The sequence below is a fragment of the Camelina sativa genome, chromosome 20 (genome assembly GCF_000633955.1).
Source record: "Camelina sativa cultivar DH55 chromosome 20, Cs, whole genome shotgun sequence".
Taxonomy (NCBI): Eukaryota; Viridiplantae; Streptophyta; class Magnoliopsida; order Brassicales; family Brassicaceae; genus Camelina; species Camelina sativa.
This window is the reverse complement of record NC_025704.1, coordinates 1,961,005-1,986,344: the sequence shown is the minus strand read 5'-3', so window position 1 is coordinate 1,986,344 and position 25,340 is coordinate 1,961,005. Positions and strand designations below refer to the sequence as shown.

The 25,340-nt window shown below is 37.2% G+C and overlaps 7 protein-coding genes across 8 annotated transcripts; 3 read left to right on the top strand and 4 right to left on the bottom strand.

Moving 5' to 3' along the window:
• On the top strand, window positions 1,951-3,249 carry LOC104768692 (nicotianamine synthase 1-like). The gene has a single exon (XM_010492724.2). The coding sequence runs from the start codon at window positions 2,037-2,039 to the stop codon at window positions 2,997-2,999; it is 963 nt and encodes a 320-aa protein (XP_010491026.1). The 5' UTR covers window positions 1,951-2,036; the 3' UTR covers window positions 3,000-3,249.
• On the top strand, window positions 3,647-6,567 carry LOC104768691 (histone-lysine N-methyltransferase, H3 lysine-9 specific SUVH1-like). Of its 2 annotated transcripts, XM_010492723.2 has the most exons (3): window positions 3,647-3,858; window positions 4,118-6,187; window positions 6,271-6,567. In XM_010492723.2, the coding sequence occupies exon 2, from the start codon at window positions 4,123-4,125 to the stop codon at window positions 6,124-6,126; it is 2,004 nt and encodes a 667-aa protein (XP_010491025.1). In that variant the 5' UTR covers window positions 3,647-3,858; window positions 4,118-4,122; the 3' UTR covers window positions 6,127-6,187; window positions 6,271-6,567. The 2 variants fall into 2 exon arrangements, with proteins under 2 accessions (XP_010491025.1, XP_010491024.1); XM_010492722.2 differs by having other exon boundaries at window positions 3,647-6,187.
• On the bottom strand, window positions 6,647-11,474 carry LOC104768690 (phospholipid-transporting ATPase 1-like). The gene is made up of 7 exons (XM_010492720.1): window positions 9,475-11,474; window positions 9,061-9,367; window positions 8,289-8,949; window positions 8,078-8,201; window positions 7,748-7,967; window positions 7,209-7,667; window positions 6,647-7,109 (listed from the first exon to the last, which is right to left on the bottom strand). Exons 1-7 carry the CDS (start codon window positions 10,967-10,969, stop codon window positions 6,890-6,892), a joined length of 3,486 nt encoding a protein of 1,161 aa, XP_010491022.1. The 5' UTR covers window positions 10,970-11,474; the 3' UTR covers window positions 6,647-6,889.
• On the top strand, window positions 14,099-16,676 carry LOC104768689 (vacuolar protein sorting-associated protein 36). Its single transcript, XM_010492719.2, has 8 exons — window positions 14,099-14,877; window positions 15,045-15,248; window positions 15,480-15,573; window positions 15,668-15,725; window positions 15,844-15,913; window positions 16,095-16,230; window positions 16,304-16,388; window positions 16,481-16,676. Exons 1-8 carry the CDS (start codon window positions 14,263-14,265, stop codon window positions 16,539-16,541), a joined length of 1,323 nt encoding a protein of 440 aa, XP_010491021.1. The 5' UTR covers window positions 14,099-14,262; the 3' UTR covers window positions 16,542-16,676.
• LOC104768688 lies at window positions 16,827-18,194 on the bottom strand. Its single transcript, XM_010492718.2, has 4 exons — window positions 17,906-18,194; window positions 17,588-17,681; window positions 17,370-17,474; window positions 16,827-17,268 (listed from the first exon to the last, which is right to left on the bottom strand). The coding sequence occupies exons 1-4, from the start codon at window positions 18,100-18,102 to the stop codon at window positions 16,999-17,001; spliced, it is 666 nt and encodes a 221-aa protein (XP_010491020.1). The 5' UTR covers window positions 18,103-18,194; the 3' UTR covers window positions 16,827-16,998.
• On the bottom strand, window positions 20,412-22,854 carry LOC104768686 (chlorophyll(ide) b reductase NOL, chloroplastic). The gene is made up of 13 exons (XM_010492717.2): window positions 22,524-22,854; window positions 22,309-22,377; window positions 22,170-22,228; window positions 21,975-22,061; window positions 21,790-21,857; window positions 21,662-21,710; window positions 21,494-21,579; window positions 21,326-21,383; window positions 21,181-21,231; window positions 21,039-21,089; window positions 20,918-20,959; window positions 20,706-20,816; window positions 20,412-20,594 (listed from the first exon to the last, which is right to left on the bottom strand). The coding sequence occupies exons 1-13, from the start codon at window positions 22,792-22,794 to the stop codon at window positions 20,547-20,549; spliced, it is 1,050 nt and encodes a 349-aa protein (XP_010491019.1). The 5' UTR covers window positions 22,795-22,854; the 3' UTR covers window positions 20,412-20,546.
• On the bottom strand, window positions 23,246-23,711 carry LOC109131350 (pumilio homolog 15-like). The gene has a single exon (XM_019242219.1). The coding sequence runs from the start codon at window positions 23,699-23,701 to the stop codon at window positions 23,291-23,293; it is 411 nt and encodes a 136-aa protein (XP_019097764.1). The 5' UTR covers window positions 23,702-23,711; the 3' UTR covers window positions 23,246-23,290.

The following is a 25,340-nucleotide window of genomic DNA, read 5'->3' as shown; positions in this document are numbered from 1 at the left end:
GATCATGAAAAAGTTTTACTGTAGTCCGATTGATTTGAAGTCTGAAAACAAAATCGTATTTTAGGATCATATATAAGCCAACGTACGTTGAGAAGGACGTGAAATTGGCCATTCGTTTTAAGCAAGAGACACTAATACCAATTATACAATAAATCATGTATATCAGTATATGTAACAGTAACATCGATTGATTTATTTCAGTTCCAAAAGCTAGAGTTTTGTCCTGTTTATATTTAGTTCAAAGTGATTCAGCATTAAAACATATTCCAAGTATATTCTATTCAATTATATTTATAGAATTGATGGTATGAAATTATGAATATAAACCATGCTAGTTAACTGAATCGAGGTTTAAATATACTGAAAGTGTGGAACCCGAGTACCTGACTGAGTTATCTAATTTCATCCATTATTGTCCCGCTTATACCAACGAACTAGCCATGGGAGTGAACGGAATCTAAATATTTGACGAGTGTTTTAAATTCAACGTTATATAATATGATATCCAACTAGATCATATTTCTTGTAAATATCATATTTTAAATATGATACGTTTCCGTGGTGACTTATCAAATGTTCTGAGACATGCCTTACTTAATTACCATTTTACCAACTATACAATACGTTATCTCGTACTACGAATGATTGTTATAAATATTAAAAATCAAACATACAATTATACAAAGTCGTATAATTCTCAAATAGTTCCTATCTTTATTCCGTTCATACGGTGCAACAAACTGACAATGCAATTAATATACATTTTCATACATAATTTATGCAATTTTTACACTCTAGTGTTGAATTTTGAATAATTCTTCTAGGTGTCCAAATCAGTATATCGTATCAAAATCGTGTCAAGAAGTAGAATCCCTAATAGCATATATTTTCCTAACAGATATACGTGTCAACTATATACTTTTTGAATTGTACTTTTGTTTATAGGATTTCAAAATTGCGGAAAAAATAACAAAGTAAGAAAATGATTTCCAACCTTAGCACTTAAAATTTCCAATTATTCTTTATTTTTTTAATTATTTATAATAATTTACCTTTCAGTAGATCATTTAAAGTGAAATTTAATTTCTGTTGTTTTCAAGTTCCATGGCTAAAGCGAGCCAAAGGTTACGTGTCTTGATTAAATTCACCATGTTGACCATATTGTACAGTCCCGACCCGGGAACAAGAGATCCCTTGCTCCAACATCATTAAAAATGTGCACACCAAGTTTTTTGAGGTCCGAATGGGAGAGATATAGGGTTCCGTGAGAGTCTTTGAGGCCTATATCCAGAGGACCGTGTCTACTTCTCAGCCGCAACATGGGACTGTTCACGGCTCGGGAAGGGTTATCCGTACGTTACCCATAACTTCTACACTTCTACAATATTACAAGAAGTTTGTACCGTTCACGATCTTATAATTAATAATAATAAACGATATAATTGGAAAAAATTTGTATGCTGCATGTCTATAATGAACATTGACAAATATGGTTGTTGAAGTTGTGGGTCATGCATGCCATGTGGGTAAAGCCTTTAGCTTTGAATGGTCAGTGCCGCATATATTAATTTTCCAAAATATTATGACAGATACGGATAAATTACTCAGTTAATCACCTGATTATATAAGTTATACTTATATGTAATGCAGATGCATGCTTATTTTAAAATTGATAAAAAGTCCATTTTTAACTTTATAATATATACATTTCTGTGACTTGTCTTACTATTTTCCTTATACGCCTAAACCAAGTATTAAATTTAAATAGAGTTATGTGTATAGAGACGATTTCCTAATCTTAATTTGAAATTATTTCAATACTATCAACAAGATCGACCACATAATAATTATAACGTATATGAATAGAATCATTGATAGATAATAATATCAGCCAAGAATTGACCCCACGTCCCCACGAGTGCCAATAAATAACGACCCTTAGCGAGGGTTAAAGCCACAACACAAGATTTTCTCAAAGTCTAAAAAATTATTTAAGAAATTATCATCTCTCCTAAAAATAACCTCATAGTGTCGACATGGCTTGCCAAAACAATCTCGTTGTGAAGCAAATCATCGACTTATACGACCAAATCTCAAAGCTCCAGAGCTTAAAACCTTCCAAAAATGTCGACACCTTGTTTGGACAACTCGTGTCCACGTGCTTACCCACAGATACAAACATCGATGTCACAAATTTATCTGAAGAAGTCAAAGACATGAGATCTAACCTCATCAAGCTTTGTGGTGAAGCCGAAGGTTATTTAGAGCAACACTTCTCCACAATTTTGGGATCTTTACCAGAAGACCAAAACCCACTTGACCATTTACACACCTTTCCTTACTACAACAACTACCTCAAGCTAGGCAAGCTTGAGTTCGATCTCCTGAGTCAACACTCAAGCCATGTCCCCAGCAAGATCGCCTTCGTGGGTTCTGGTCCGATGCCCCTCACGTCCATCGTCTTGGCCAAGTTTCACCTTCCAAACACGACCTTCCACAACTTCGACATCGACTCACACGCAAACACGCTCGCTTCAAGCCTCGTATCTCGTGACCCGGACCTCTCAAAACGCATGATCTTCCACACAACGGACGTACTAAACGCTACGGAAGGACTTGACGAATACGACGTAGTGTTCTTGGCGGCTCTTGTTGGGATGGACAAAGAGTCAAAGGTCAAAGCCATCGAGCACTTGGAGAAACACATGGCTCCTGGAGCTGTCCTTATGCTAAGGAGTGCCCATGCTCTTAGAGCTTTCTTATACCCCATCGTTGACTCTTCTGATCTCAAAGGCTTTCAGCTATTGACCATCTACCATCCAACCGACGACGTGGTTAACTCGGTTGTGATCGCACGCAAGCTCGGCGGTTCGAGCGCGACCGGCAACGGCACTCGTGGCTGCATGTTTATGCCTTGTAACTGCTCCAAGGTTCACGCGATCATGAACAACCGTGGTAAGAAGAAGAATATGATCGAGGAGTTTAGTGCCATCGAGTAAAACAAATAACGCGATCTAACACATCTCTTTTTCTTAAGATTGTGTTAATGTTTTTGTCTCATATTAATAACTCCTCTTTTCATTTCATGTCTTGTGTGTGTGTTGTGATGCGTGTAGCTACTTATAAGTTTGCGACTTTTGAGTTCTTTGATCTTTCGCTTCACAACGAAGATACAGAACCTGTTGTTTGTTGTTTTTTTATCAATAAAGATTGAAATAAATAAAAACATATTTTGAGACTTTGGTCTTATCACTTATGTATGTGATTTATGTTAATCGTAACGGAAAAAGGAAACAAATTGTGATGACATTAATATATTTCACGTCAAACAAATTAAGAAATTTATTATGAGAAATATATTTCACGTGAAGCATATCTGGACCTAATAATCATAATTAAAATGTTTTAGGCAACTATTATGAGAAATCAAGAGTTAGGGAGTGGAACAATAAAACTAAAAAAGTTCCCAAAGTGAGAAAAGGAAAACGACAACAACTTACGCACGGGTTAAACCGGCAACCGGGGGAAAAAGTCATTACATCACAAACTGACAGAATAAACTAAAAACATGACGAAATCGAAACAGAGACAAAACAAACCTGTTACGCAGGTTATCAAGTCATACTAGATCTTTTGTACGGTAAACGATTCAGTGATTTAGATCCAACGGCTGAATCCAAAGCGACTCTCTAACAGTTACACAGATACCCAAATTTCCCAACTTCGGCATAAAATTTTCGCTATTTCCTTCTTTCCCTCTCATTCTCTGTCTCTCTCTTTTAGGAAACCCTAATTTCGCCACCCAGCTCGAAGAGGTGTGTGTGTGTGATCAATCTATCCAAAAAGCAGCATTTTCAGGTTTCTCTGTTAAAGTTTTAAGCTTTTTTCTATTTGGGGGTTACTGCTTTGTCAACGAATTGGTTGTTGTTTTTGTTATTGTAATCTCTGAATCTGCGGTGATGTGGGTATCTGATCTCTGTGCATGCGTGTAATTCGGCTTTGAGGATCTCTGATTTGTAGTTAGGTTAGAAAAAGTTGGACTTTTTAGGTTACCCAGATCTTCGTTTTATTGTAATTTGAGTAGAAAGATCTGATTTTGAAGGAAATTTTGATTTAGAAACCATGGATGGGAATGGTGGTAACTACACTGATAAGACGAGAGTGTTGGATATCAAACCATTGCGTACTCTAAGACCTGTGTTCCCTAGTGGAAATCAAGCTCCGCCCTTTGTGTGTGCACCTCCTTTTGGACCATTTCCACCTGGCTTCTCATCTTTTTATCCCTTTACTTCTTCTTCTCAAACGAGTCAACATACACCAGATCTTAATCAAGCTCAGTATCCACAGCAGCCTCAGAATCCACCTGTATATCAGCAGCACCCTCCTCCTCGGAATGTATCTGAGCCTTCCATGGTTACTCCTCTGAGATCTTTCAGATCTCCTGATACGTCTAATGGCAACACGGAGCATGAGCTTGAGGGGTTGACTGTGAAAAGAAAGATCCCTAAGAAACGTGCAATTGCAAATCCGAATTTCGAGAGTGGGATTAGCATCTCTGATAGAGAGAATGGTAATAGGGAGCTGGTGGTGAGTGTTCTTATGCGGTTTGATGCATTAAGAAGAAGGTTTTCACAGCTGGAGGACGCCAAGGAAGCGGTTAGCGGTATTATCAAACGGGCTGATTTGAAGTCAGGATCTATCTGTATGAGCAGTGGAGTCCGGACGAACACTAAGAAAAGACCTGGTGTTGTTCCTGGTGTCGAGATTGGGGATATATTCTTCTTCAGGTTTGAGATGTGTTTGGTGGGTTTACATTCTCCATCAATGGCTGGGATTGACTATTTGGTTGTTAAGGGTGAAACGGAAGAAGAACCTATCGCCACTAGCATTGTGTCATCTGGATACTATGATAATGACGAAGGTAATCCTGATGTTCTGATATATACTGGTCAGGGTGGTAATGCTGATAAAGATAAGCAGTCATCTGACCAAAAGCTTGAAAGGGGTAATCTTGCCTTGGAGAAGAGCTTGCGTAGAAATAGTGCAGTTAGGGTAATAAGGGGCTTGAAAGAGGCTTCTCATAATGCTAAGATCTATATGTATGATGGACTCTATGAGATCAAAGAGTCTTGGGTAGAGAAAGGAAAATCTGGTCACAACACCTTCAAGTATAAATTAGTGAGAGCTCCTGGTCAACCTCCTGCGTTTGCTACATGGACTGCAATCCTGAAATGGAAGGTTGGTGTGCCTTCAAGGCAAGGACTCATTCTTCCCGATATCACTGGTGGGATCGAAGGTATACCTGTTTCACTTATGAATGAAGTTGATACCGATAATGGGCCTGCTTATTTCACCTACTCCAAAACAGTGAATTACTCGGAGTCGTTTAAGCTAACACAGCCTTCTTTTGGCTGTGATTGCGCCAACTCATGCAAGCCAGGGAACTTGGACTGCCACTGCATAAGGAAAAATGGAGGTGATTTCCCCTACACTGGTAATGGAGTTCTAATTAGCCGCAAGCCTATGATATATGAATGCAGTCCATCTTGCCCATGCTCGACTTGCAAAAACAAGGTGACTCAAATGGGAATAAAAGTGAGGCTGGAAGTTTTCAAGACAGAGAATAGAGGATGGGGATTGCGCTCATGGGATGCTATTCGTGCTGGTTCGTTTATATGTATATATGCAGGTGAGGCCAAAGACAAATCGAAGGTGCAGCAAACTATGGCTGACGATGATTATACCTTTGATACAACCCGTGTCTATAACCCTTTCAAGTGGAACTATGAGCCTGTCTTAGCCGATGAAGATGCTTCTGAAGAGATGTCTGAAGAATCTGAAATGCCGCTGCCAATGATAATCAGTGCTAAGAATATTGGGAACGTTGCCCGATTCATGAATCACAGTTGCTCCCCTAATGTTTTCTGGCAGCCAGTTACTTATGAAAATAACAGTCAACTCTTCGTGCTTGTGGCCTTCTTTGCCATATCTCACATCCCTCCACTGACTGAGTTAACTTACGACTATGGAGTATCTAGACCAAGCGGGACTCAAAATGGCAATCCTTTATATGGCAAAAGGAAATGCTTTTGTGGATCAGAGTATTGCCGTGGCTCATTTGGATGATGATGGCTAGAATAGTGATATATGGTGAACAACTGGAGTCGGATGTTTTTGGTTGCAAAAGGTTTGTATCTCTATCCCATTTGGTATTTATCTACTGAATCTAAGAAGTAGCATATGAAGTCGCTAAATTCCTTTATCTGGCAGCTGGAGTGTGGAGAGTTCTGATCGGTGGAATCGAGTGCTTTTTGGTGGCTACTAAAGTTTTAAGTCTCTTTGATCTTCACTTCAACAGCATAAGACGCAAACTGTGAAGTAATTTTACTGCTGCTCCAGCAAAAACATTATCTATTTCTCGGATTGTGGAAAATGTGCACCTTATGTTTTTCTCGTGTAATCTTATTATTAGTTTAGTGTTCAGATCGGTTGAAGGACAAATCTCTGGAAACTCTTAGCCTTTTTTGATTAAAGATTATATGAATGTGATAAAAGGGTACAAGTCCATCAGTTTTATCTCACTTTTATCGGTTCTTGTAAGGGAAAAAAACAAAGAAACCAAAATCGACTTTATAAAACAAACTGAAGTGGAAATGTAAATCAAATTTCGACGTTCTCTTTACAGAAGGAAAACTTGTGCGTATGTTACAACAAAGTGAGAAAAATACAGCCGAGAGATCTTTACGTAATTTCCCTTACACTACAAACTCTCTATCCGTGAAATAGTAAGCAACCAAGGGGGAAAAAATTGGAATATATAAATTATATTTACTTTCGCTGAAGGGTATAAAGAATTTTGATTTGAGAGAATGTGTTGCTTCAATCAATATCATCTCCTTGGAGGATCCCGTATCTGGTTCATTTCAACTCCCAGGGGTTCGGATTCTCTGAAAGTTCTAAGCTTTTCAGCCTCCCTAGCAATCCGAACATCGGAAGGTCTGTAATACTCGACAAGAAACTTGATGGCGAATCTAGGTAGCAATGATGTCACAACAATGGCAAGCAAGCAGAACCAGAACATCCATGTCTTGGCAACTTGGAAAATTGCCCTGTCACAGCCATTACAAAAAGTTGAGACTTTCAGTATCCAGAAAATCTGATTTTGAATTTGCTTTGACAGAATGATATGTAGAGAAAAAGAACTTTACCAGTAACCAGGGAGTGTGGGTATAAGATCGATCACAATGACACATATACAAGCTGCAACAATGGATCCCCATATGGCGGCGTGTGCGATCCAGTTCCATCTGATTACATCCATGGCCAAGTGAAGATTAACCACCACAACTGCAGCAATCGTCCACAGGTCTCCTAGGCTCGACGTGTCAATTGTACTGCCCCAATACGCAAACATAGGAATGAAGAAGATGGCCGCACTTTGCCAGATTGTGTCCATCATCGTATACCAGAAGAGCGTAGTGGAATATCCCTCTGCCCTCTGGCCAACACCGTAGAGCTGAGGATGATCGAGAAGAGTCCTCCTTCCGAGGTCTTTGTCAAGAATACCGATAATTATTGTAGGGAACGACGTGTATATGACTGAGTACAGGACACTGCTCCATTCTGTGATGGCGGTTGTCAAGGTGTAACAAGTAAACAATACGTACCTGCGTGAAATTTTTGAGGGTTAGTCTGTGGTGACTGTTTTAAGATGGATTAGTACAAAAGACATGAAGACGGTACTCACCAAAATAAAATTAGAACAAAAACTGCATTTCTATAGAAATTATATAGTATCATGTAACCCATCCTTTGGTAATTCCAATGTCCATGAACGAGCAATAGCGGAACTAAGAATCTGAACTGTCCCATTGCAAAATCAGATGCCATTACAGCTTGACGACCTTCTTGGCCGCTTATCCCTACCCCAACATCAGCCATTTGAATCATCGAGACATCATTGGCACCTGTCAAAAGCCCAGACATATGAGAAGATGAAAAAAAAAACGAAGAACTGGGTTGCTATTTAGGCAGGAACAGGCAGACTGATTTTTGGAAAGAAGGGTGGAGCCATTACCATCACCAATGGCAAGAGTCATGTCGGAAGTCCGGTTCTTTACGAGTGCAACGATTCCAGCTTTCTGGAAAGGAGCAACACGGCAGCAGAGTATCGCGGAGCATTTACATGACACCTGGAACAGCTGCATTGCAAAAATGAGCAATTACATTACCATCAAAGATAGTCATAACCAGAGTAAGCAAGAGATTTTCATCAAAGTTCCACTTACCACATCTTCAAGATCATTGTCGAGTACATATATGAGACTGGTACCGTCAATAATCAAGGCCACGTTATCACTTTCGTCATTACTTGCAATGCTGGCATTTGCTTCTTCTAAGCTCCTCCGACATGAATCCAGTGAGTTGCTATTTATAACAATTTGCCTCATGTTTCTTGTCAGAAGCCTCGATGAGAAGCCAATTGATATGGCAGTTTCTTGCTTGTCACCAGTCAAGACCCAAACTTTTATCCCTGCAATCCTGAGAGATTCTATTGCTTCCGGGACACCACGCTGCAATTTGTCTTCAATTGCAGTGGCTCCTACTATCCTAAGGTTAGTCTCGATGTTTCCAGCAACCTTTCTTAGCAATCCAGCCCTACCAATCAAGGCGGTGCTTGCCGCCTCAAAGGAAGAATGCCATTGCTCAAACTCTGAATCGTTCAGCTCTCTCATCCCAACAACAAGAGTTCTCAAACCATCAGATGAGTAAGCATGAAGTTGATTCTTGGTCTTTTCTATGACGCCACCGTAGGATTCATCCATGACACTGAACATGGATGAGTCTGCACCTTTTACAAAGAGCTTCACGGACATGTCGGGACATCCCAATATCACTGACATTCTTTTTCGGTCACTATCGAACTCATGCAATCCCAAGACATTAAACCTGCACTGGGCAGAGAAAAAGAAATAAATACTATAGGCCACAACCTATTATGAGATGCAATGGCAATATAAATTAATGGCAAACAAATTAGCCATCACATTTCTAAATTACCTTTGCATTTCTCCTCGCACGTTAATAACTATATGACCAGAGGTTCTCTCTATGAGCAAGAAACCATAAGCAGCTGCCGCATAGACCAATGCTTGTTCATCAGGGGACTCCCCTTGATAATCCACCAGCTTTACATTATGATCAGATGTGTTGGTAACAATCGGCACAATTGTATTGCAAGCTGCCAGTGAGAGGAAAAACTCATTTGCACGCTTTGCTTCTTCTGTTGCATTGCCAGTTTTCGTCAACTGAAGAAGCGCAGGATCAACTCTCACCCTCATCTTTGGCTTCAAAATATTCCCATCAACTGTATCATGAAAAGTTCAGGTATCATCAAAAGTGGCAGGTCAGTAAACAGAAAAACATACTACTCTTAACAGCAAAAGAACTATTAAGAAACTTCTTTTCCTTTACCTTCAATGGAGTATCCTGCATGCTCGCTCTCAGCAGGTTCCCTGGCAGAGTAATCTACACCTTCTATGCAGGCACATTGAAACTCCATCTTGTTGTCCGTGAGAGTACCCGTCTTATCAGAGAATAAATACTTAATCTGCCCTAAATCTTCATTTATGTTCAAAGCTCTGCATTGAAAACTTGAATCTGAGGACTCGTCGTACATCTGATCATCATTGGTCATGAAGTATGCTTGACCAATACGGACAAGCTCCATCGATATGTAGAGAGAAATGGGTATCATGATCTGGTACACAATGACTGCCATAAAGAAGGTGAAGAATATCTCCCACCCCCAACCATAGTATTTATAGTTCTTCCCTCCTGGCCTCTCGGCGTAGTCCTTTCTCCTATAAAAGAGAATAGTGTCCAAGTCATCCCTGTACTCTCTCAACCACACAGCAGCGGTCGCGGCCGCGATTGTACATAAGACGATCAGAAACAAAGAGAGTAGAATGATCTCTAAATTCATCCGAGTCTCAAGCCTACTCCTCTTTGACGGAGCTCCGGAGTTGTTCAGCATAGCTTTCGTCTCACCACCAGCATACACAACAACACCTAATGCCCAAACAGTGTTCTTAAGCTCACACCCTCGAAGAATAATATTAGAAGGTCCAAGGGAGAGCCTTCTACCATCAATGTCCATGTTGGCTTGAAACCCATATATATTCCTATTAGGTTTCTCACACTTGATCAACCCATTAAACGACTCCATATCAGCAGCTTTGAGAAGCGTTTCCTGTTTCGCATACCTTGTCTTCAAATTCGACTCACCATCCAAATTAGTCGTCTGCACATAAACAACCCCTGTAGGATCACTCGTAGCCAAAAGCACCATATCACAAGGAAGAGTCTGATTAGACTGGACCTTAATAACTTCCCCAACACGAATATGCTTCCACTTCTTTTCACGAAACTGATTATCCTCAAACACTAAAGCCAACCTATTGTTCTCAACTCTATCTGATCTATGTCTCCGGAAATCCTCGTAAGCATCTTTGATAGCTGAGACCAAGAGAACAAAGGCAAGGGGCATGATAGATGCACCTCTACCAAAAACTGCAAGCTGAGGAAGCTGATTGAGCACAGCTATAACAAGGAAGTAAATGTAAGCAACTCTATGGAACTGCTCAAACAAGTTCCTGGGCAAGAAGGTGAAGACGGAATACTTGGCAGTCCTGATTGAATTCCCAGTGAACTCAAACCTCTCGTTAGTTCTCTCGGGATCGTTAATGTAAATCAAACGAGCATCCTCGTCTTTGATCTCTTTTTGAGACACGCTTAACATCTCAGAATCAGCACCAGCTGAACCATGACGAATACGCTTAGATCCCAAATCACCACCAAAAGTAACTTCTTTGTCTTTAGAAGAAACGCTCCACCTTGAAGATACACCTTGAAGGATCGGATCGTGATGATGAAGAGGCGGTTTATCAATTGATTTCCTGGGATCCATTTGCCCCAAAAAGGACCACTCTCACAGGAATTGTTGAATTAACAATTGAAAGCAGAGATTTTTATATATTTAGAAATTGATCGGATCAAATGGAGAAATCATTGACCTCCCCAAGAAGAAAGATTCGAGCTTTTTTTTTATTATCCAGAAACAAACATAGCTTCTTCGAATCAAGCAGCTTGAATCCTTTAAATCCCAGGAAAATGACCTAACCAGGAAATTGGAAATGGGGAGAGATCCAGATCCTTAAATCGGAGACACAAAACCCAAAAAATGATCCGTGAAGATTTGAATTGACCTAAGGAGGGGTGTACAGATCCGTGGGATCTTGAAGAATCTTCAATTTTGCGCGCTAAAAAGCTTCTCACGAAGAAATGGAATTGAAGAGAAAGGGAATGAAGGAGGTGACGCAAGCCAATACGTCGTCAATAGGAAGAAGAAGAAGGAAGCAAATAAAGAAATAACAAAACAAGAAGAGAGAGAATGAGAGAGAGAGAGAGAGGGTAATTAAATTGGAGTTTTTTCGTATCTCTTCTTCTTGAAAGGTAAACGAAGACGAAGACGAAGAATGAGAACGAAGACTTGATAGATAGAGATAGAGATAGAAGAGAAGAGAGAGAGATCTGGAAGACAATGAACAGGAGGAAGGTTTGAAGAAGAAGAAGATGAAGAAGAGGAGGAAGTCGCCAATGGCTGGCGACGTCGACGAATCTTTTATTGAAAATTTGTTTTTTTTTTAACTTTTATTTATTTTAATTTCATTTTTAGGCACCAAAAAAAATATTTATAAAAATAATAACTAAAAAGAAACAGAAGAGAGAGAGAGAGATGGAAGAAGATGAAAGTGAGAAGGGAAAAGTCATGTCGTGTTGGTCCAGAGAGTAGCAAGCACTTGATTATTCTTTCTCTTCTAGAACTACTTTTTATAAAAGCCGCCATATTCTATTTTTATTTTTTACTTTTTGTATATCTTATCAAATTTAAGATGTGATTTTTATTTTTGTTTTCACTGATTAATCGAAAATATATTTCTTGTATCCCCGCAATTATCTAAATCAGCAAAAAAAAACATGCTAATAAAAGAAAACAACAAAAATTTCTACTTTGTAAATATAAGTGATTATTTTTTTGATAATATATATATATTTTTTTTACAGTGGATCAAAGTGATTAGAGAAAAAAGCTAGAAAAACTATATATTAATTTGAGCATCTAAAGTATATATAGTATATCTTTTCTTAGTAAATTTCTTATTATAAAGACTTGACTCTTTTATTTTCTTAGTAAGTTTCTTATTATAAAGTTTTTATATTTTGGTTAATATCTCGCGTCATCTATATATATATATACTTCACTGTCCAATTTTGAAGTTTGACGTCGATGTCGATGTCGATGCTATGAAATGTGGATTAATATGAAGACGAAAAGTATCCGATAATCTGAATGATCCAAACAAAATGATAACATATAAATATAGAAACTAATTCATTAATAGATGTCAACAAAAACAAACTATATTAAATAACGGATAAACCATGCATAAAATGGTCTAGCTAGGATAAGATAATTATACGTTTGTTGTAAAAGATACGATGTAGAGACGTATAGTGTATTATATATACCATGTATATTGACAATTTAGTGTATCGATATGTGTATGTTTTAAACAGCTAAATAAATAGTCTAACAACTACGCAAACTACTTCGTCATCAATTCAAACTGGTAATTAAACCGACGTAGATCTTTACTTCTACGTAATGCTAATAATATAGTACTATATTATTAGCATTATTTTACACAATTATAATACAACTAACTTAAATCTATATGAACATGAACGCGTTCAAAATATAGATAGAGATAAATTCATAGATATATATTGGTCGCGCTAATATAAATAGAATAGTAGCTTAGTATTTTTAAGTTCGAAGTTTAACGTTATATACTTATATATATGTAGTTTTATAAACAGCTAGTGTGTAAAGTAGAAACCTTGTATTACTGTCATTAATAACTGATGATGATATGATTTTAATATGCCATACTCAGTTTAGTTGTGTTTAATAAACAAATACTAGCAAATTAGACAAACAAGTCAAGCTCAAGCGGCTCACAGATCACATGGCCAACCACGTACACTGATGTAAATAATAATTCGAAGAACACGATTTCCATGCCCTTGATTATATTACCTTTAATACTTAATAATAGTTCATACAGTACTTAAAAACTTTAAGCTACTTTTAGTCTTTCAATGTTATTACAAAACAGAAAAAAATTCTAGTAAAGAATTGCAATTTGGTCATTGCCGATCGAGTATTGGTTTTAAACTTTTAATATGTATTAACACTCTACACACATCGTCGTGGCAATGTCATACTATAACATGATTGACACCGAGTTGTATATATGATGTATGTATGAATGATTAAACAATATTCTATATATTAATTACTCACCTAACGCCTAACGCCATCAGTTTCATACAAGTTTGTTTAAAATACAAATTAATTAGCACATTCAATCTTTATATAATATTATGCATCCGATTGTTGAAACTGCATCTTCTGTGATGGCGTTAGTCTGAAACTATCACAAAGTGTTTTGGGTACTTATCCCTTACAACTCATCGTCTCATATGGATCCCTTCTCAATCAAACGGAGCTGTTCCTTCTTCGATTCCTCTCGTCGCCGTTACTCACATCCTTTCTCATAAGAAATCGATCAAGTCTATGTTAACTGGTATAGAAAACTCTAACCATCAAAGCAAACAACAGCTAACTGGCTTTTGACAAGATCCCTAATATGAAAAATCTGAAGGAACTTTGAACTTCGAAGATTAAAATCAGAGGCGAAGATCTGAGGAGTCGCGACGGAGGTGGAGTTGAGACGATGAACGGAACTTGTTGGCATCAGTGTTAATGTCATTATTCTTCTTTGACTGAGTGATGATAGTTTCAGATTGTTCTTCTTCGACCGTTTGTTCTTAAAAAATATCTATATATTTGTTTTTAGTCCCTAAATTTTCTTAAATATTTTAGATACTTCATATAACTACTCATCATATCAAGTTGACCCAAATTAATGAAACGATAAAATTAATTCATCTTTTTATATATATTTAATTCAACTTTCAACTGGAGTTTTATCTCGTCGCTGGGGAAATTCATCGGGTTAATTGAAAATTTGAATCAAGCTCCGATTGGTCAACCGATCTATTGGTTGAACAGCGGACGGAGTAACGTAGCTAAAACAAAGAAGCTGTATATGATCAATCTGCTTCTGCTTCTCCATGGCTAGTGGAAGCAGCATCGGAGTCGGTGGTGTGTTTGTGAACGCAGAGGTTACCACGAGTGGTAGACCAGTGCTTCGACTCAATGAAGTCGAGTGTTTCCTCCTCTCCTCCGTCGATTTCGATTCCGAAGATGATCCGCCGCGATTCACCGCTTTAAAATCCGGTAACCTTATCTTAACCACTCATCGTCTCATATGGATTCCATCTCAATCAAACGTAGCTGTTCCTTCTTCGATTCCTCTCGCCGCCGTTACTCACATCTTCTCTCATAAGAAATCGATAAAGTCTATGTTCCATTCGCCGAGAATCCGGTTTCAAACGGATCCGGGTTCGATTGTGGTGACTATTGTCTTTAGGGGGAAAGGTGATTTCGATGGCTTTTTGACGAAATTTTGGGAATGTTGGAGAGGCAGGGCGTGGGAAGAGGAGGATAAGAGCGAGAGTGAGACTTCTCGTTCAGGAGGATCTGGAACGGTTGCTCAAGGTTTATATGGAAACGATGGAACAGTGAGGATGGTTGGATTGGCTGGGATTTTGAGGAAAGAGCAAGAACAGTGGGAGAGCACTGATAAAAGCTTGCAAGATGCTTTTCAGGATTTGAATGCTCTTATGGTATTTGCCCTTTTTCCAAATGTTTTAATTTGTTCTTTGTAATGTGTGATCTTGAAGAGTTTTATCTGCAACTGTTTGTAGAAGGGAAAGGATTCTGATTTGATTATTGGTTTTATATTCAAGTCAAATTGCGTCTGAAGTATAGTACTTTTTGTTTGGGTTTACAGAGTAAGGCTAAAGAGATGGTGAGTCTGGCAGAAAAAATGCGTCAAAAGCTCTTATCTGCGCCTAGTAGTCAGAACAGTTCAACTGATGATGAAGAAATGGGTTCCAAAGAAGAGATGCAACAGTGGATGTTGAGCGTTGGTATTATCTCTCCAGTTACAAAGGAATCTGCTGGCGCCTTGTACCATCAAGAATTGTCCCGCCAGGTTCTTGTTCAATTTATTTTGTAACAGAGATTAGTTTTTCATGATAACTTCGAAAGATATGTTTTCCATTCCATGGCAGCTTGATAGGATATCGATATGAAGGGATTTGTTAGGAATATGATTACGTTTGTTAATTTTTTCTTAAAACCTTCAACTGTTTCGCTTGTAATATTATCCCCCTGGAAAATGTGTTGGAATGTGAGGTTGAAATCTTTATTTACATACCTGCAGCTGGCAGATTTTGTCAGAATCCCATTAGAACAAGCTGGGGGAATGATCAGCCTTACTGATATGTATTACCACTTCAATCGTGCTCGTGGGACAGGTTGGAGCTTCATATACTATGACATTTTGATTCCGAGTACTTATTTCTGTTTGTTCCCTTCAGACTGTTAAATCGATAATCTTTCTTTGAACAGAGTTGATCTCTCCAGACGATTTGTGGAAAGCTTGTACCCTCTGGGAGAAATTTGATGTGTATGTATATTTCAAATATTTTCTCCTAGATTCCTTTTCCATGTTCGAGTTTCTGCACTTGACATTATAAGAAGCCATCATGCAGAAATATTGATCTGTCATGTATTTTGATTGGTAGTCCAGTAATGCTGCGGAAGTTTGATAGCGGTGTGATGGTGATCCAAAACAAGTCCCATAGTGATGAGGAGGTATTCTTAAATCTCATATATTTAAGATTCTCTATTCCATTATTACTGCTTTGATTCCTCTTCAGGAAGTTGTCATTTTTCTTGCTTTAGATGTGTCATATCCCTCTCAGTGTGCTTTTTACATTCGTTTCCATCCATCCACCCACCCACCTGATGACATATTTTTTTTCTGGCCATTCAGGTTATGAGTAGAATCAGAATGCTTGTGACCAAAACTGAAACTTTGAGAGCCGGAGTCACTGCTAGTGATGCAGCTTTGACACTGAAGATCGCCCCAGCCATGGCTAAGGAACATCTACTTACTGCAGAGACCAAAGGTACCAAATCCAACCCCAATCAAAGCCTGCTCGTAGAGAAACATGATGCTTACGTTCCATTTTTTTTGAACAGGTTTGCTGTGTAGAGACATGAGCCCAGACGGGCTTCGATTCTATTTCAACCTGTTTCCAGAGATCGATCTCACCAATCTACATATGTAATTTACAGAACACCCATGATCTATATTCTGTTGTGTTGGTCTTTGATAAACTAATGAACCTTCGTACTTGCGTTCTTTTCATTTGGCAGAGTCAAGGACTTTGGGACGTATGGTGAATGGGTTAAAGCGACCAGTATCTTGTCAGTATGACAAGTTTTTGCTGTAGACTATTTGTAATAACACATACAAAAATATACAAACACATTTTATGGATTTTGACCCAAAAATGCGAATAACTCATTCATTTTTTGTGGGGAAAGCTGTGTGTAATTTGGTTTTCGTATTCTGTTCAGGTGTGTGAAATTCATGCAGCAAACCAGAACTGAAAATAGTTCGGTCTGATTTTGTAACGAAGTGTGTACAAGAAATTGAAAAAACTTGGTCTGATGCAGACTGAGAATAATCAACTCGGTCGTAAATAGATTGAGATTAGTATGAACAAAAAAGCCCACATATTGTCTGGTTACCAAAACATATAAAGTTGAGGAAAACAAATTCCATTTTCACATCTTTCACAGTTTCTAAATATCTTATATCTTAAGCTAATAAGCAAAGCCTTAACACTGCAAGTTTTATGAAGAAAGGTAAAGAAGTGATGGATTTGGAACTACTTAGCTTCAAGGGCTTCAATCTCGTACCGAATGTTTTCTAAATACTCATTGATGCTAGTCAAAGCGTCTTGCACCCCTCTAATGGCTTCTTTCAAAGCGTTATCAAACTCTGCATCAGCTTCTGCTTCCTCTGTTCCTTCAGCTTCAGTAATCTCATGAAGATGCACACACTCATGCTGCATCGGCTTCTTGAACTTGCAGTTCTCATGTGTTAGCATTCGTTCTGATGGTCTCCCTGCCTTCTTCAGTACCTGTATTGTAACGGTCTGCGAAAAGAAAAAAAAAGGAAGCTTTGTTCAGCAAATTGTAACTTTGTTCAAACCATATGAGATAATCCAGATTTTGATGAGTAAAATGAGATGGAAACCAGATGCAATTTCTGCTTCTCTTGACTTTGAATGTCGAGGAGCAGTTGAGCAAGATCAGCTCTTCCAAATTCTGGTTTCAGAAACAGAGATTCCATTTCTCGCACCTGCATCATTGTAGTATTGTCATCATCAAAGGCTCAATCTTTTAACATACAATGTTTGTTTTACAACTCTTCTGAAGATAAATAAAAAAGCACTCAAGAGACAAGATCCATACTTGTTTGGAACATTCACTGAACTCAGCTGTAATCTCACTGCACAGCTTCTGATAAAGTGCTTCAGCACCAGACTCCACATACTCTGAGAATCCACTGATAAACGAATAGTACACAGAGATACATTGATGGAAGATGAATCAGTGTTTACATATGCCAAAGAAAGAAAAAAAAACATAATTTTTTCTTATTCCTTACACTATTAGACTCAATTCGACAAACCCAGGAGGAGGGATCAAAAGGAGATGGAACTTTTAACAAATACCGCAACGGAAAAATTACTAATAGCATAAGAGAGATTTCAAATAACCAATACGAACCTTTTGAGCTTAGCGTAAGCCTGAGCTCGACGCTGCTGAATCTCCAGCAGATTCCGAAGCAGAACCAGGGTTTGAGAGGCAGCCATGCTAGAGCCCACCGTGGAACTACTAGACTCGCCGGCCGAACCGCCACATTTCATATCGATTTCGATTTCTCCGGAGATGGAAACCTTCTTTTGGAAATCTTCGGCACTCATCCTCCGATCTTTCTCTCTCTCCGACGAGTCTTTCGTCTTCTCAAACACGACAGAGAGACAGAGAGAGCAAGTTGCACAATTTGCAAACTAGTCGGTTTAACTGATTTCACTAAGTTGAACCGTAAATTGATTTTAAACGCTTGTCCGGTTTATTCAACATTGAAAATCAAGGAAATTGTTTTTAGTCCCTAAATTTTTCTTAAATATTTCAGATACTTTATATAACTACCAGTGTTCTAAAATGCGGCCTACGTGGGTGCCTAGGCGGCGGTTATACGCTATGCGGTGATCGAGCGTCTCGAATTTTAGCTATGCGGTAATTTATGCGGTTTTAAATAATTCGGACGCCTAATAGCATTTAGGCGGATATTATGCGGTCTACGCGGACGCCTGTACGGATTCTAGGCGGTATGTTGACTAAAATGATAAAAAGTACTGTAATTAAATATTTTTTAAAATATTGTTTTTATTTCAAATAAATATTATAATTAGCCTCTAAAGTCTAAACTTATGAAATTTAATTTGCTTCCAAAGTAATTATAAACTTACATTTTGTCAATTTTACAAATTTTTGAATGGATTATGTTTTTTTTTGTTTAAATTGTGAGATTATTATAGATTCTAAACTATTTTGATAGATAAGAGTTTTGTTTTATGTTTTTCTGAAATTAAAGTGTATAAGTTTTCATCCTATATATATATGTAAATATTATTTTTATGTAAATATATATTTATATATCTAAAATATATAATCCGCCTAGATTCCGCTTAGGCACCCGTATATACGGTTAGGCGCTAGGCGTTTGTCCACCGCGTAGCAAGCGCATAGCGCGTTTTAGAACACTGATAACTACTCATCATATCAAATAGACCCAAATCAATGAGACGATTGTTTTATTAATAGAAAATTACTTCATCTTTTTATTCAATTTTATCATAAGTACAAAGATGAACAAAGGAATACAACACCCTTAAAACTTATTAAGGACCATCCCATTCATATTTGAAGACCTCATCCTTTCCATCATGAGAAAGATAAATTCCATTTTCTCTAGCTAGCCACTTATTCGAGGTGATATCATATTCCTTCCTCAAATACTCATACGCCAAAATAGCCTGATGGTGCTTAAAATGAGGACCTTGATACAGGTCACACCAGAAAAGAGTCGATCCCCATAAGTTATCATGAAAAGTGAAATTGTAGGACTCGCCGATAAAAAGATAATGTACTCCAAGATTGTCGTTTTTTGAGCGACAATGAACTTTGAGGAATTTGTTGTGTTTTAGTTGATTGCTTACCACGACTATGTCTTTTCCTGACACCAACATGTTGCTTAAGCCAATGCATAGGCCTATAAGAATCGAGAGTATGAAGAGGAGACGGTTCATTTTTCTTGTAAATAATTTTAGGAGATATATAGATTTGAATCTCTTTGGATTCGTGTCTTATTCTATATTGTATGTGGAGGAGTATATATATACTCACATTTTCTTTAGTTTTTTCGATTATTAATTTGTGCCAAACGAAGGAAAGTTTACACGATATATGGAAAATATCATAATCAAATTTCATACATTGTTGATCCCAAATTTCTATTGTGCTAATGTTAATTTGTGGAATCAAATCGTAATAGACAGAATATAAATCTTTGTTTTGATTTGTGAATTTGTTTAAGATATTATTCCTTTTATATTGAAGTTATCTTTGTTTTGATTTGTGATGTAGGAAATTAATAGGGGATGTATTCAATCTAATATTCCAAGTGATTTTAGTTTTCATGAGATTTTAAATAATTTTGATGATTTTAGGGAGGTTGATATGATTTGTTGTAAAATTCTTTCAAATCCTACCTAAAACTATGAGATTTGGATTTCTGTATTTTTAACTAAAGAAATTTTCTCAAATCCTCCAGAATCCCAAAAAGTTATTAAAATCCAAATCTAAAAACTGTTTTGAATAACCCAGGATTTTAAGGTAGATTTTACATAAATCATTTCAAATGTCAAGTTGAATACACCCCCTAGTGTACTTTTATTCTTATCCTGAAACATAGATTTCTTTATTAATTCAAAATATACGACCTAATGTGAAAAATATATGGACTGACATGTTTTTGAGTCTCGAATACACGGTTAGACTACAAGTACAGTCCTTTATTCGCGGCGTACCATGTAGCATTTGCGTTATTTTTCCATGAGAGGTTCATACTTGACTTGTAAGCTGTAAACGAGCGGTGATGCACGCCATGATATCCATGTTTCAATTGTTAATCATTAACTAAGAATCTGTAGCTTATTTGCAAATTAACTTTAAAACAAATTTACACAACACTTTGCATTTTTTGAAGTGTAATTAACAAAGTGTAGAGGTCAGTAAGTATCAACAGTTAACCATGATTCAAGAAACAGGGAAACCAATACAATTCTTATTCTTAGTTTGATACCTAGTCTTCAGTCACATACCTGTTCTTCCTTGCTCCCAATGCAACTCTCTGAAACAAATCCCCAAAGTTGACAAGGAAAAAACAAAATGGTTTAAGTAAGTATTTGCAGACATCATTTGATCTACTTTTATATATGCGACTACTTCTATCGGTCTTAAATGAGAATATTTTGGTGTAGGCTTTGATTCCGGTTAGGAAACGAATGTAAGTCGGCTTCATCGATCCGCTAGCCGGTATTGCCCTTATGTTCGGGACAAGGTACTCAGCCACCTGCAAAAAGCATGTGTAATCCTCACAAAAATCATGAATCATGCGACTAAAGTTTATAGAAATTATGCTCTAAACAAAAAATAGTGTTTTTGGTTTCTTACCACTTCGGCTGGCTCTGCCAACACATTAATGAAGAACTTGGCCTGCCAATGGAGAAAAATTAGAAATATATGTATTGGAACTGAATCCAAATATTGTTTTTTTCTGTAAAAGTCACCTAACTTGTTTTGTTGTTGCTCCTGACATGAGTAGATCAGTTGTGACCATTCCAGGCTGTAACAATAACACAGCGAAACACATTAAAACTATGACCATGCTTAGATCTTCAATTAAAACATGACCACATTATATTTTGAATACATACCGACAGATTGTGCACCACCACATTTTTAATATCTTGCATCTGCAACTCTGCCTATAAAAGACGGAAACAACTAGAGAAGTCATATAACGAGAAGTGAAAAAATAAACAGATGAATTCAACACACAGTATCTTTACTTTGGCATACCTGTAATGACTTTGTCAAGTGAACAACACTTCGTTTAGTTGCGCCATATGCAGCAAACCTGTCAAACGTTTTAGTCAAAGAAAAAAAATATGTACATTAGATATTACATACAAGAGAGCCTAAGAAACTCCAATGAATTCCCAAGTATGGTGGATGAAACTAGGAAACCTGGGTGTTGGTTTCCCATCTGAACCAGCTCCATCAATATTGAAGATATGACCACCTCGAGATTGTGTCAACATCATATTCATTGCCTATTAATCACCGAACAAACGTCAGTCAATCCACTGATAATACTAGTACGCTGAATATATCTCTTTAAAGTCTAACCACTACCTCTCGGCAACATAACATCAGACCAAGGGTGTTGGTCTTCACAACCTCGCTGCATAAAGAATTTAGAATAGTTAATTGAGAAACCAACCAAATAGAGAAAGTGATCAAGCTTATAACAGAGGGATTACATAAGATCCTCATCTGAGGCCTCTGCCAAAGGTTTAAAGCTGTAGGCATTAGATCCCGCATTATTTATCTGCATCATCATCACATGACAGTATTAAGACAATGACGCATACACATATATGTGTACAACACTCTTAAATGATTGTATGTCTACTTCTGAATATGTGATGAGAACGAGAATAAGTACCCAAATGTCAATGTATTTCAGATTCTGTTGACAATAAGCTACTAGTTCCCTCACGTCCTTCCCTTCCCTAACATCACACTTAGTTCCCTACTAAGAGAAATAGTCTAAGAATTACATTTCATGATAATATTATCACTAAACAAAAGCTTTAAAAGAACGAGCAAAAGGAACAGGAACAGTAAAAGAAGGCGGTACCCACACATGCTCCCCAAATTCGTCCTTAAGACTCTGAAGAGCAGACTCAACTCGTTCAGCTGCAGGGATAGGAACAATCATAACAACAACAACAAAAGAATATACTTTTTTGATTGCACTGTGGTTCTTAGTGTCTCACCTGATCTAGAGCAAATCACAACATTGTCTCCAGCTTTCAAAAACTCTCTAGCTAATGCATATCCTATACCTGAACAACATTACAACTAATCACAACTCACAATGATATGATTACAGTTCCGCGAACTCAAAAGATATGTTTTTTTCCCCCTTGTGAATTAAACGAATTCGTGAAGATGAACCACAGCCGAGTAAATTGAGAAGGAAAGATGAAACCTTTCGTTGAGCCAGTGATCAAAACGTTATATGGAGGCACCATAGGTTCTCTTTTCCCTGAGATGCGAGCTTCCATCGCCGCCGCACGCGGCGGAGAAACTGAGAGGTCTTGGCGCGAAACAACGATGGTTGCGAGACCGAAGCGATCTGCCAGTAACCGACGTCGGCAAAGGGGAGAGAGAAACGGAAGCTGGGTGGCGTTTGCGACGGAGTGAGAGCGAAGCCTAAGCGAAGGAGAAGAAGAGACATTGAAACCACTCCAAGTAGCCATTACAGAGTCAGACAAAGCTCAAAGAGAGAGAGAGAGAGAGAGAGGCAAAGTAAAAGCTCCTTGAGAGTATTTATGCCACGTGGCGATATATAAGATGATAAAAGTCACCAATTATTGGTTAAATACATTAAAGCCCCTGAAGTTTCGGAATTTTATGTTAGTAACCCTTATACTATTGTTTTGTCTCTTAAATGACACTATAGTTACGTCTAGAAGAAATATGTGATGGTTACACCATTGAAATTGTGATCACTTGTCTAAGTAGGATACAAGTGATCACCGCTGAAATTGTGATCACTTGTTTTTAGTCCCTACATTTTCTTGAATATTTCAGATACTTTATATAACTAGTCATCATATTAAACTGACCCAAAATCAGTGAAACGATTGTTATTAATAGAAAATTAATTCATCTTTTTTTTTAATTTAATTTTATTATGTGGTACAAAGATGAACAAAACAATACAAAAACCCATATCATTGCGGACCTTCCCATTCATATAATTGAAGGCGGTATCGTTACCCATTGATATTCGTAGACGGCAGAGTTTCCATCTTGAGAAAGATAAATTCCATTTTCTGCAGCTATCCACTTACACGTAGGGTGTCTCCACGAAGTCTTATACACCACAAAAGCCCGATAGTGCCTATAATGAGGACCTTGCTCCATTCGGCACCAGAAAAGAGTCGATGACCATATGTTATTGTTAAACCTGAACTCATACTCCTCGCCGATTTTAAGAATATGTTCTCCAAGATCGTCGCTTTTTGAGTGACAATGAACTTTGAGGAGTTTGTTGTGTTCCAGTTGATTGCTTATCACGACTTTGCTTTTTGCTGACACCAACATGTTGCTTAAGCCAATACTTAGGCCTATAAAAATCGAGAGTACGAGGAGACTGTTCATTTTTTTTTGAGATAATTCTCTTTGGATTCGTGTCATTTTCTATACTGTATGTGGAGTATATATATATCCACATTTTATTTAAGTTTTTGATTATTAATTTGTGCCAAAGAAAGGAAAATTGGCACGATATATGAAAAAAATATCTTTTTACCAAAAAAAATATATGAAAAAATATCTTAACCAAAATTGATATACCGTTGAATCCCAAAATTATACTGTGCTAATGTTAATTTATAGAATTAAATCGTAATATGATTTGATAGAATATAATAAATATTTGTTTTGATTTGTGAATCGTTTAAGATATTATTCCTTTAAGATTCCTTTTGTTGTAATAATCTTTTCAATTATTTAGATGTAGCAAATATAAGAAATTGTAGTGTACTTTTCCTCTGAAATTATTATTTTATGCTTTTAAAATCATGTTTTATCCTTCTCCAACAATATTGTGATGTTTTCAAAATTTTCTTACATTTGACAACTTATACTCTAATTGATAATCCATATTTTTGATACATTTTTTTTTTTTTGTTTAGCAGATTGAAATGAAATATGTAATGGCTTCGCCGTATCTTCATTTTTGAATATATATTTGTAATTACAGATTATTTATACTCACAGTTTCTCTATTCCTCTACCTTTTGCCTCTCTGCTTATATCTTTTTATCTTTGTTTATTCAACACAGATTTCTTTATTCATTCAAATATACGACCTAATGTTAAAATATATATAAGAAAATTATGAGACTCGATTTGCAGAAGCCTAAACAAATACTAGATAGATATATATGGAATACGTAGCATATAGTTCATGCCCCTTTCATAAATCTCATCAACAAAACAAAATACATGTGTTAGTTACACCATTCAAATTGATATCACTAAGCAGAGGATACCACTTGTACAAAATAGAAGATGGGTATTCTTTCCTCTATTTCTTTGATTCCAAAACGTATTGCGGAAGTTTGGAGGAGTTGTCTTACCAGTTACCACATCCAGTCTCCAAAGATACGACAATTACCAGAGAATTTTGACAGTACAATAAAATGAATTTCCAATCATCTCTAAAACTTAACCTGGTTCCGTTCCGTGCAATAGCTTGAAGAAGTCTTTCTCTGTCCTTAAAAAACGTAAAGATTTTTCCAGCATCGTCCTTCCCCTCAGGGGATTCCTATTTTTCAACAAAAACAACTATTGCTTTAGTAAAAAAAAAAACTATAATTAAGAGGAACCAATTGAGCTAAAACGTGGATATAAAATCTGGAACTAAGAAAATAGATGGTCTTTTCACTTGCACACTTCAATTAATTTGGCCATACTTTAGCAACGATTCAAACAATTAAATAACCTTGTACACTTGGCCAATCACATAAACAATTTGGCCATCTCAGTAACATTGAAAAACAAAATCCATAACATTAAGCACATTTAACTCACTCTGTAGACAAGGAAGCCGTATTAAGTCGAGACTATCAAAGACCATCAGTAGAATCATATCGATCGCCAGCAAGATGATTTTTGGCAATGAATCGTTGGAAGAGTAAACATGTTTCATTAGTTTCAGATGGAGATTGGAGACTTAAAAAATCAAACGAAAGAAGATGCCATTCAGGTACGTATTAGGTATTTTGCTTACAGG

Coding starts and splice junctions, on each gene's coding strand:
- LOC109131350 (XM_019242219.1), bottom strand. CDS start 23,701: ATGAACAGTCTCCTCGTACTCTCGATTTTTATAGGCCTAAGTATTGGC.
- LOC104768692 (XM_010492724.2), top strand. CDS start 2,037: ATGGCTTGCCAAAACAATCTCGTTGTGAAGCAAATCATCGACTTATAC.
- LOC104768689 (XM_010492719.2), top strand. CDS start 14,263: ATGGCTAGTGGAAGCAGCATCGGAGTCGGTGGTGTGTTTGTGAACGCA. Junction 14,878..15,044: donor AGGATTTGAATGCTCTTATG/GTATTTGCCCTT, acceptor TTGGGTTTACAG/AGTAAGGCTAAAGAGATGGT. Junction 15,914..16,094: donor AGTCCCATAGTGATGAGGAG/GTATTCTTAAAT, acceptor CTGGCCATTCAG/GTTATGAGTAGAATCAGAAT.
- LOC104768688 (XM_010492718.2), bottom strand. CDS start 18,102: ATGAGTGCCGAAGATTTCCAAAAGAAGGTTTCCATCTCCGGAGAAATC. Junction 17,682..17,905: donor GCTTACGCTAAGCTCAAAAG/GTTCGTATTGGT, acceptor TTCGTTTATCAG/TGGATTCTCAGAGTATGTGG. Junction 17,475..17,587: donor TCAGTGAATGTTCCAAACAA/GTATGGATCTTG, acceptor ACAATGATGCAG/GTGCGAGAAATGGAATCTCT.
- LOC104768691 (XM_010492723.2), top strand. CDS start 4,123: ATGGATGGGAATGGTGGTAACTACACTGATAAGACGAGAGTGTTGGAT.
- LOC104768686 (XM_010492717.2), bottom strand. CDS start 22,794: ATGGCTACTTGGAGTGGTTTCAATGTCTCTTCTTCTCCTTCGCTTAGG. Junction 22,062..22,169: donor AATTTGGGGAGCATGTGTGG/GTACCGCCTTCT, acceptor TTCTCTTAGTAG/GGAACTAAGTGTGATGTTAG. Junction 21,858..21,974: donor TGAAATACATTGACATTTGG/GTACTTATTCTC, acceptor ATGATGATGCAG/ATAAATAATGCGGGATCTAA.
- LOC104768690 (XM_010492720.1), bottom strand. CDS start 10,969: ATGGATCCCAGGAAATCAATTGATAAACCGCCTCTTCATCATCACGAT. Junction 9,368..9,474: donor TGCAGGATACTCCATTGAAG/GTAAAGGAAAAG, acceptor TTCATGATACAG/TTGATGGGAATATTTTGAAG. Junction 8,202..8,288: donor ACAATGATCTTGAAGATGTG/GTAAGTGGAACT, acceptor TTTGCAATGCAG/CTGTTCCAGGTGTCATGTAA.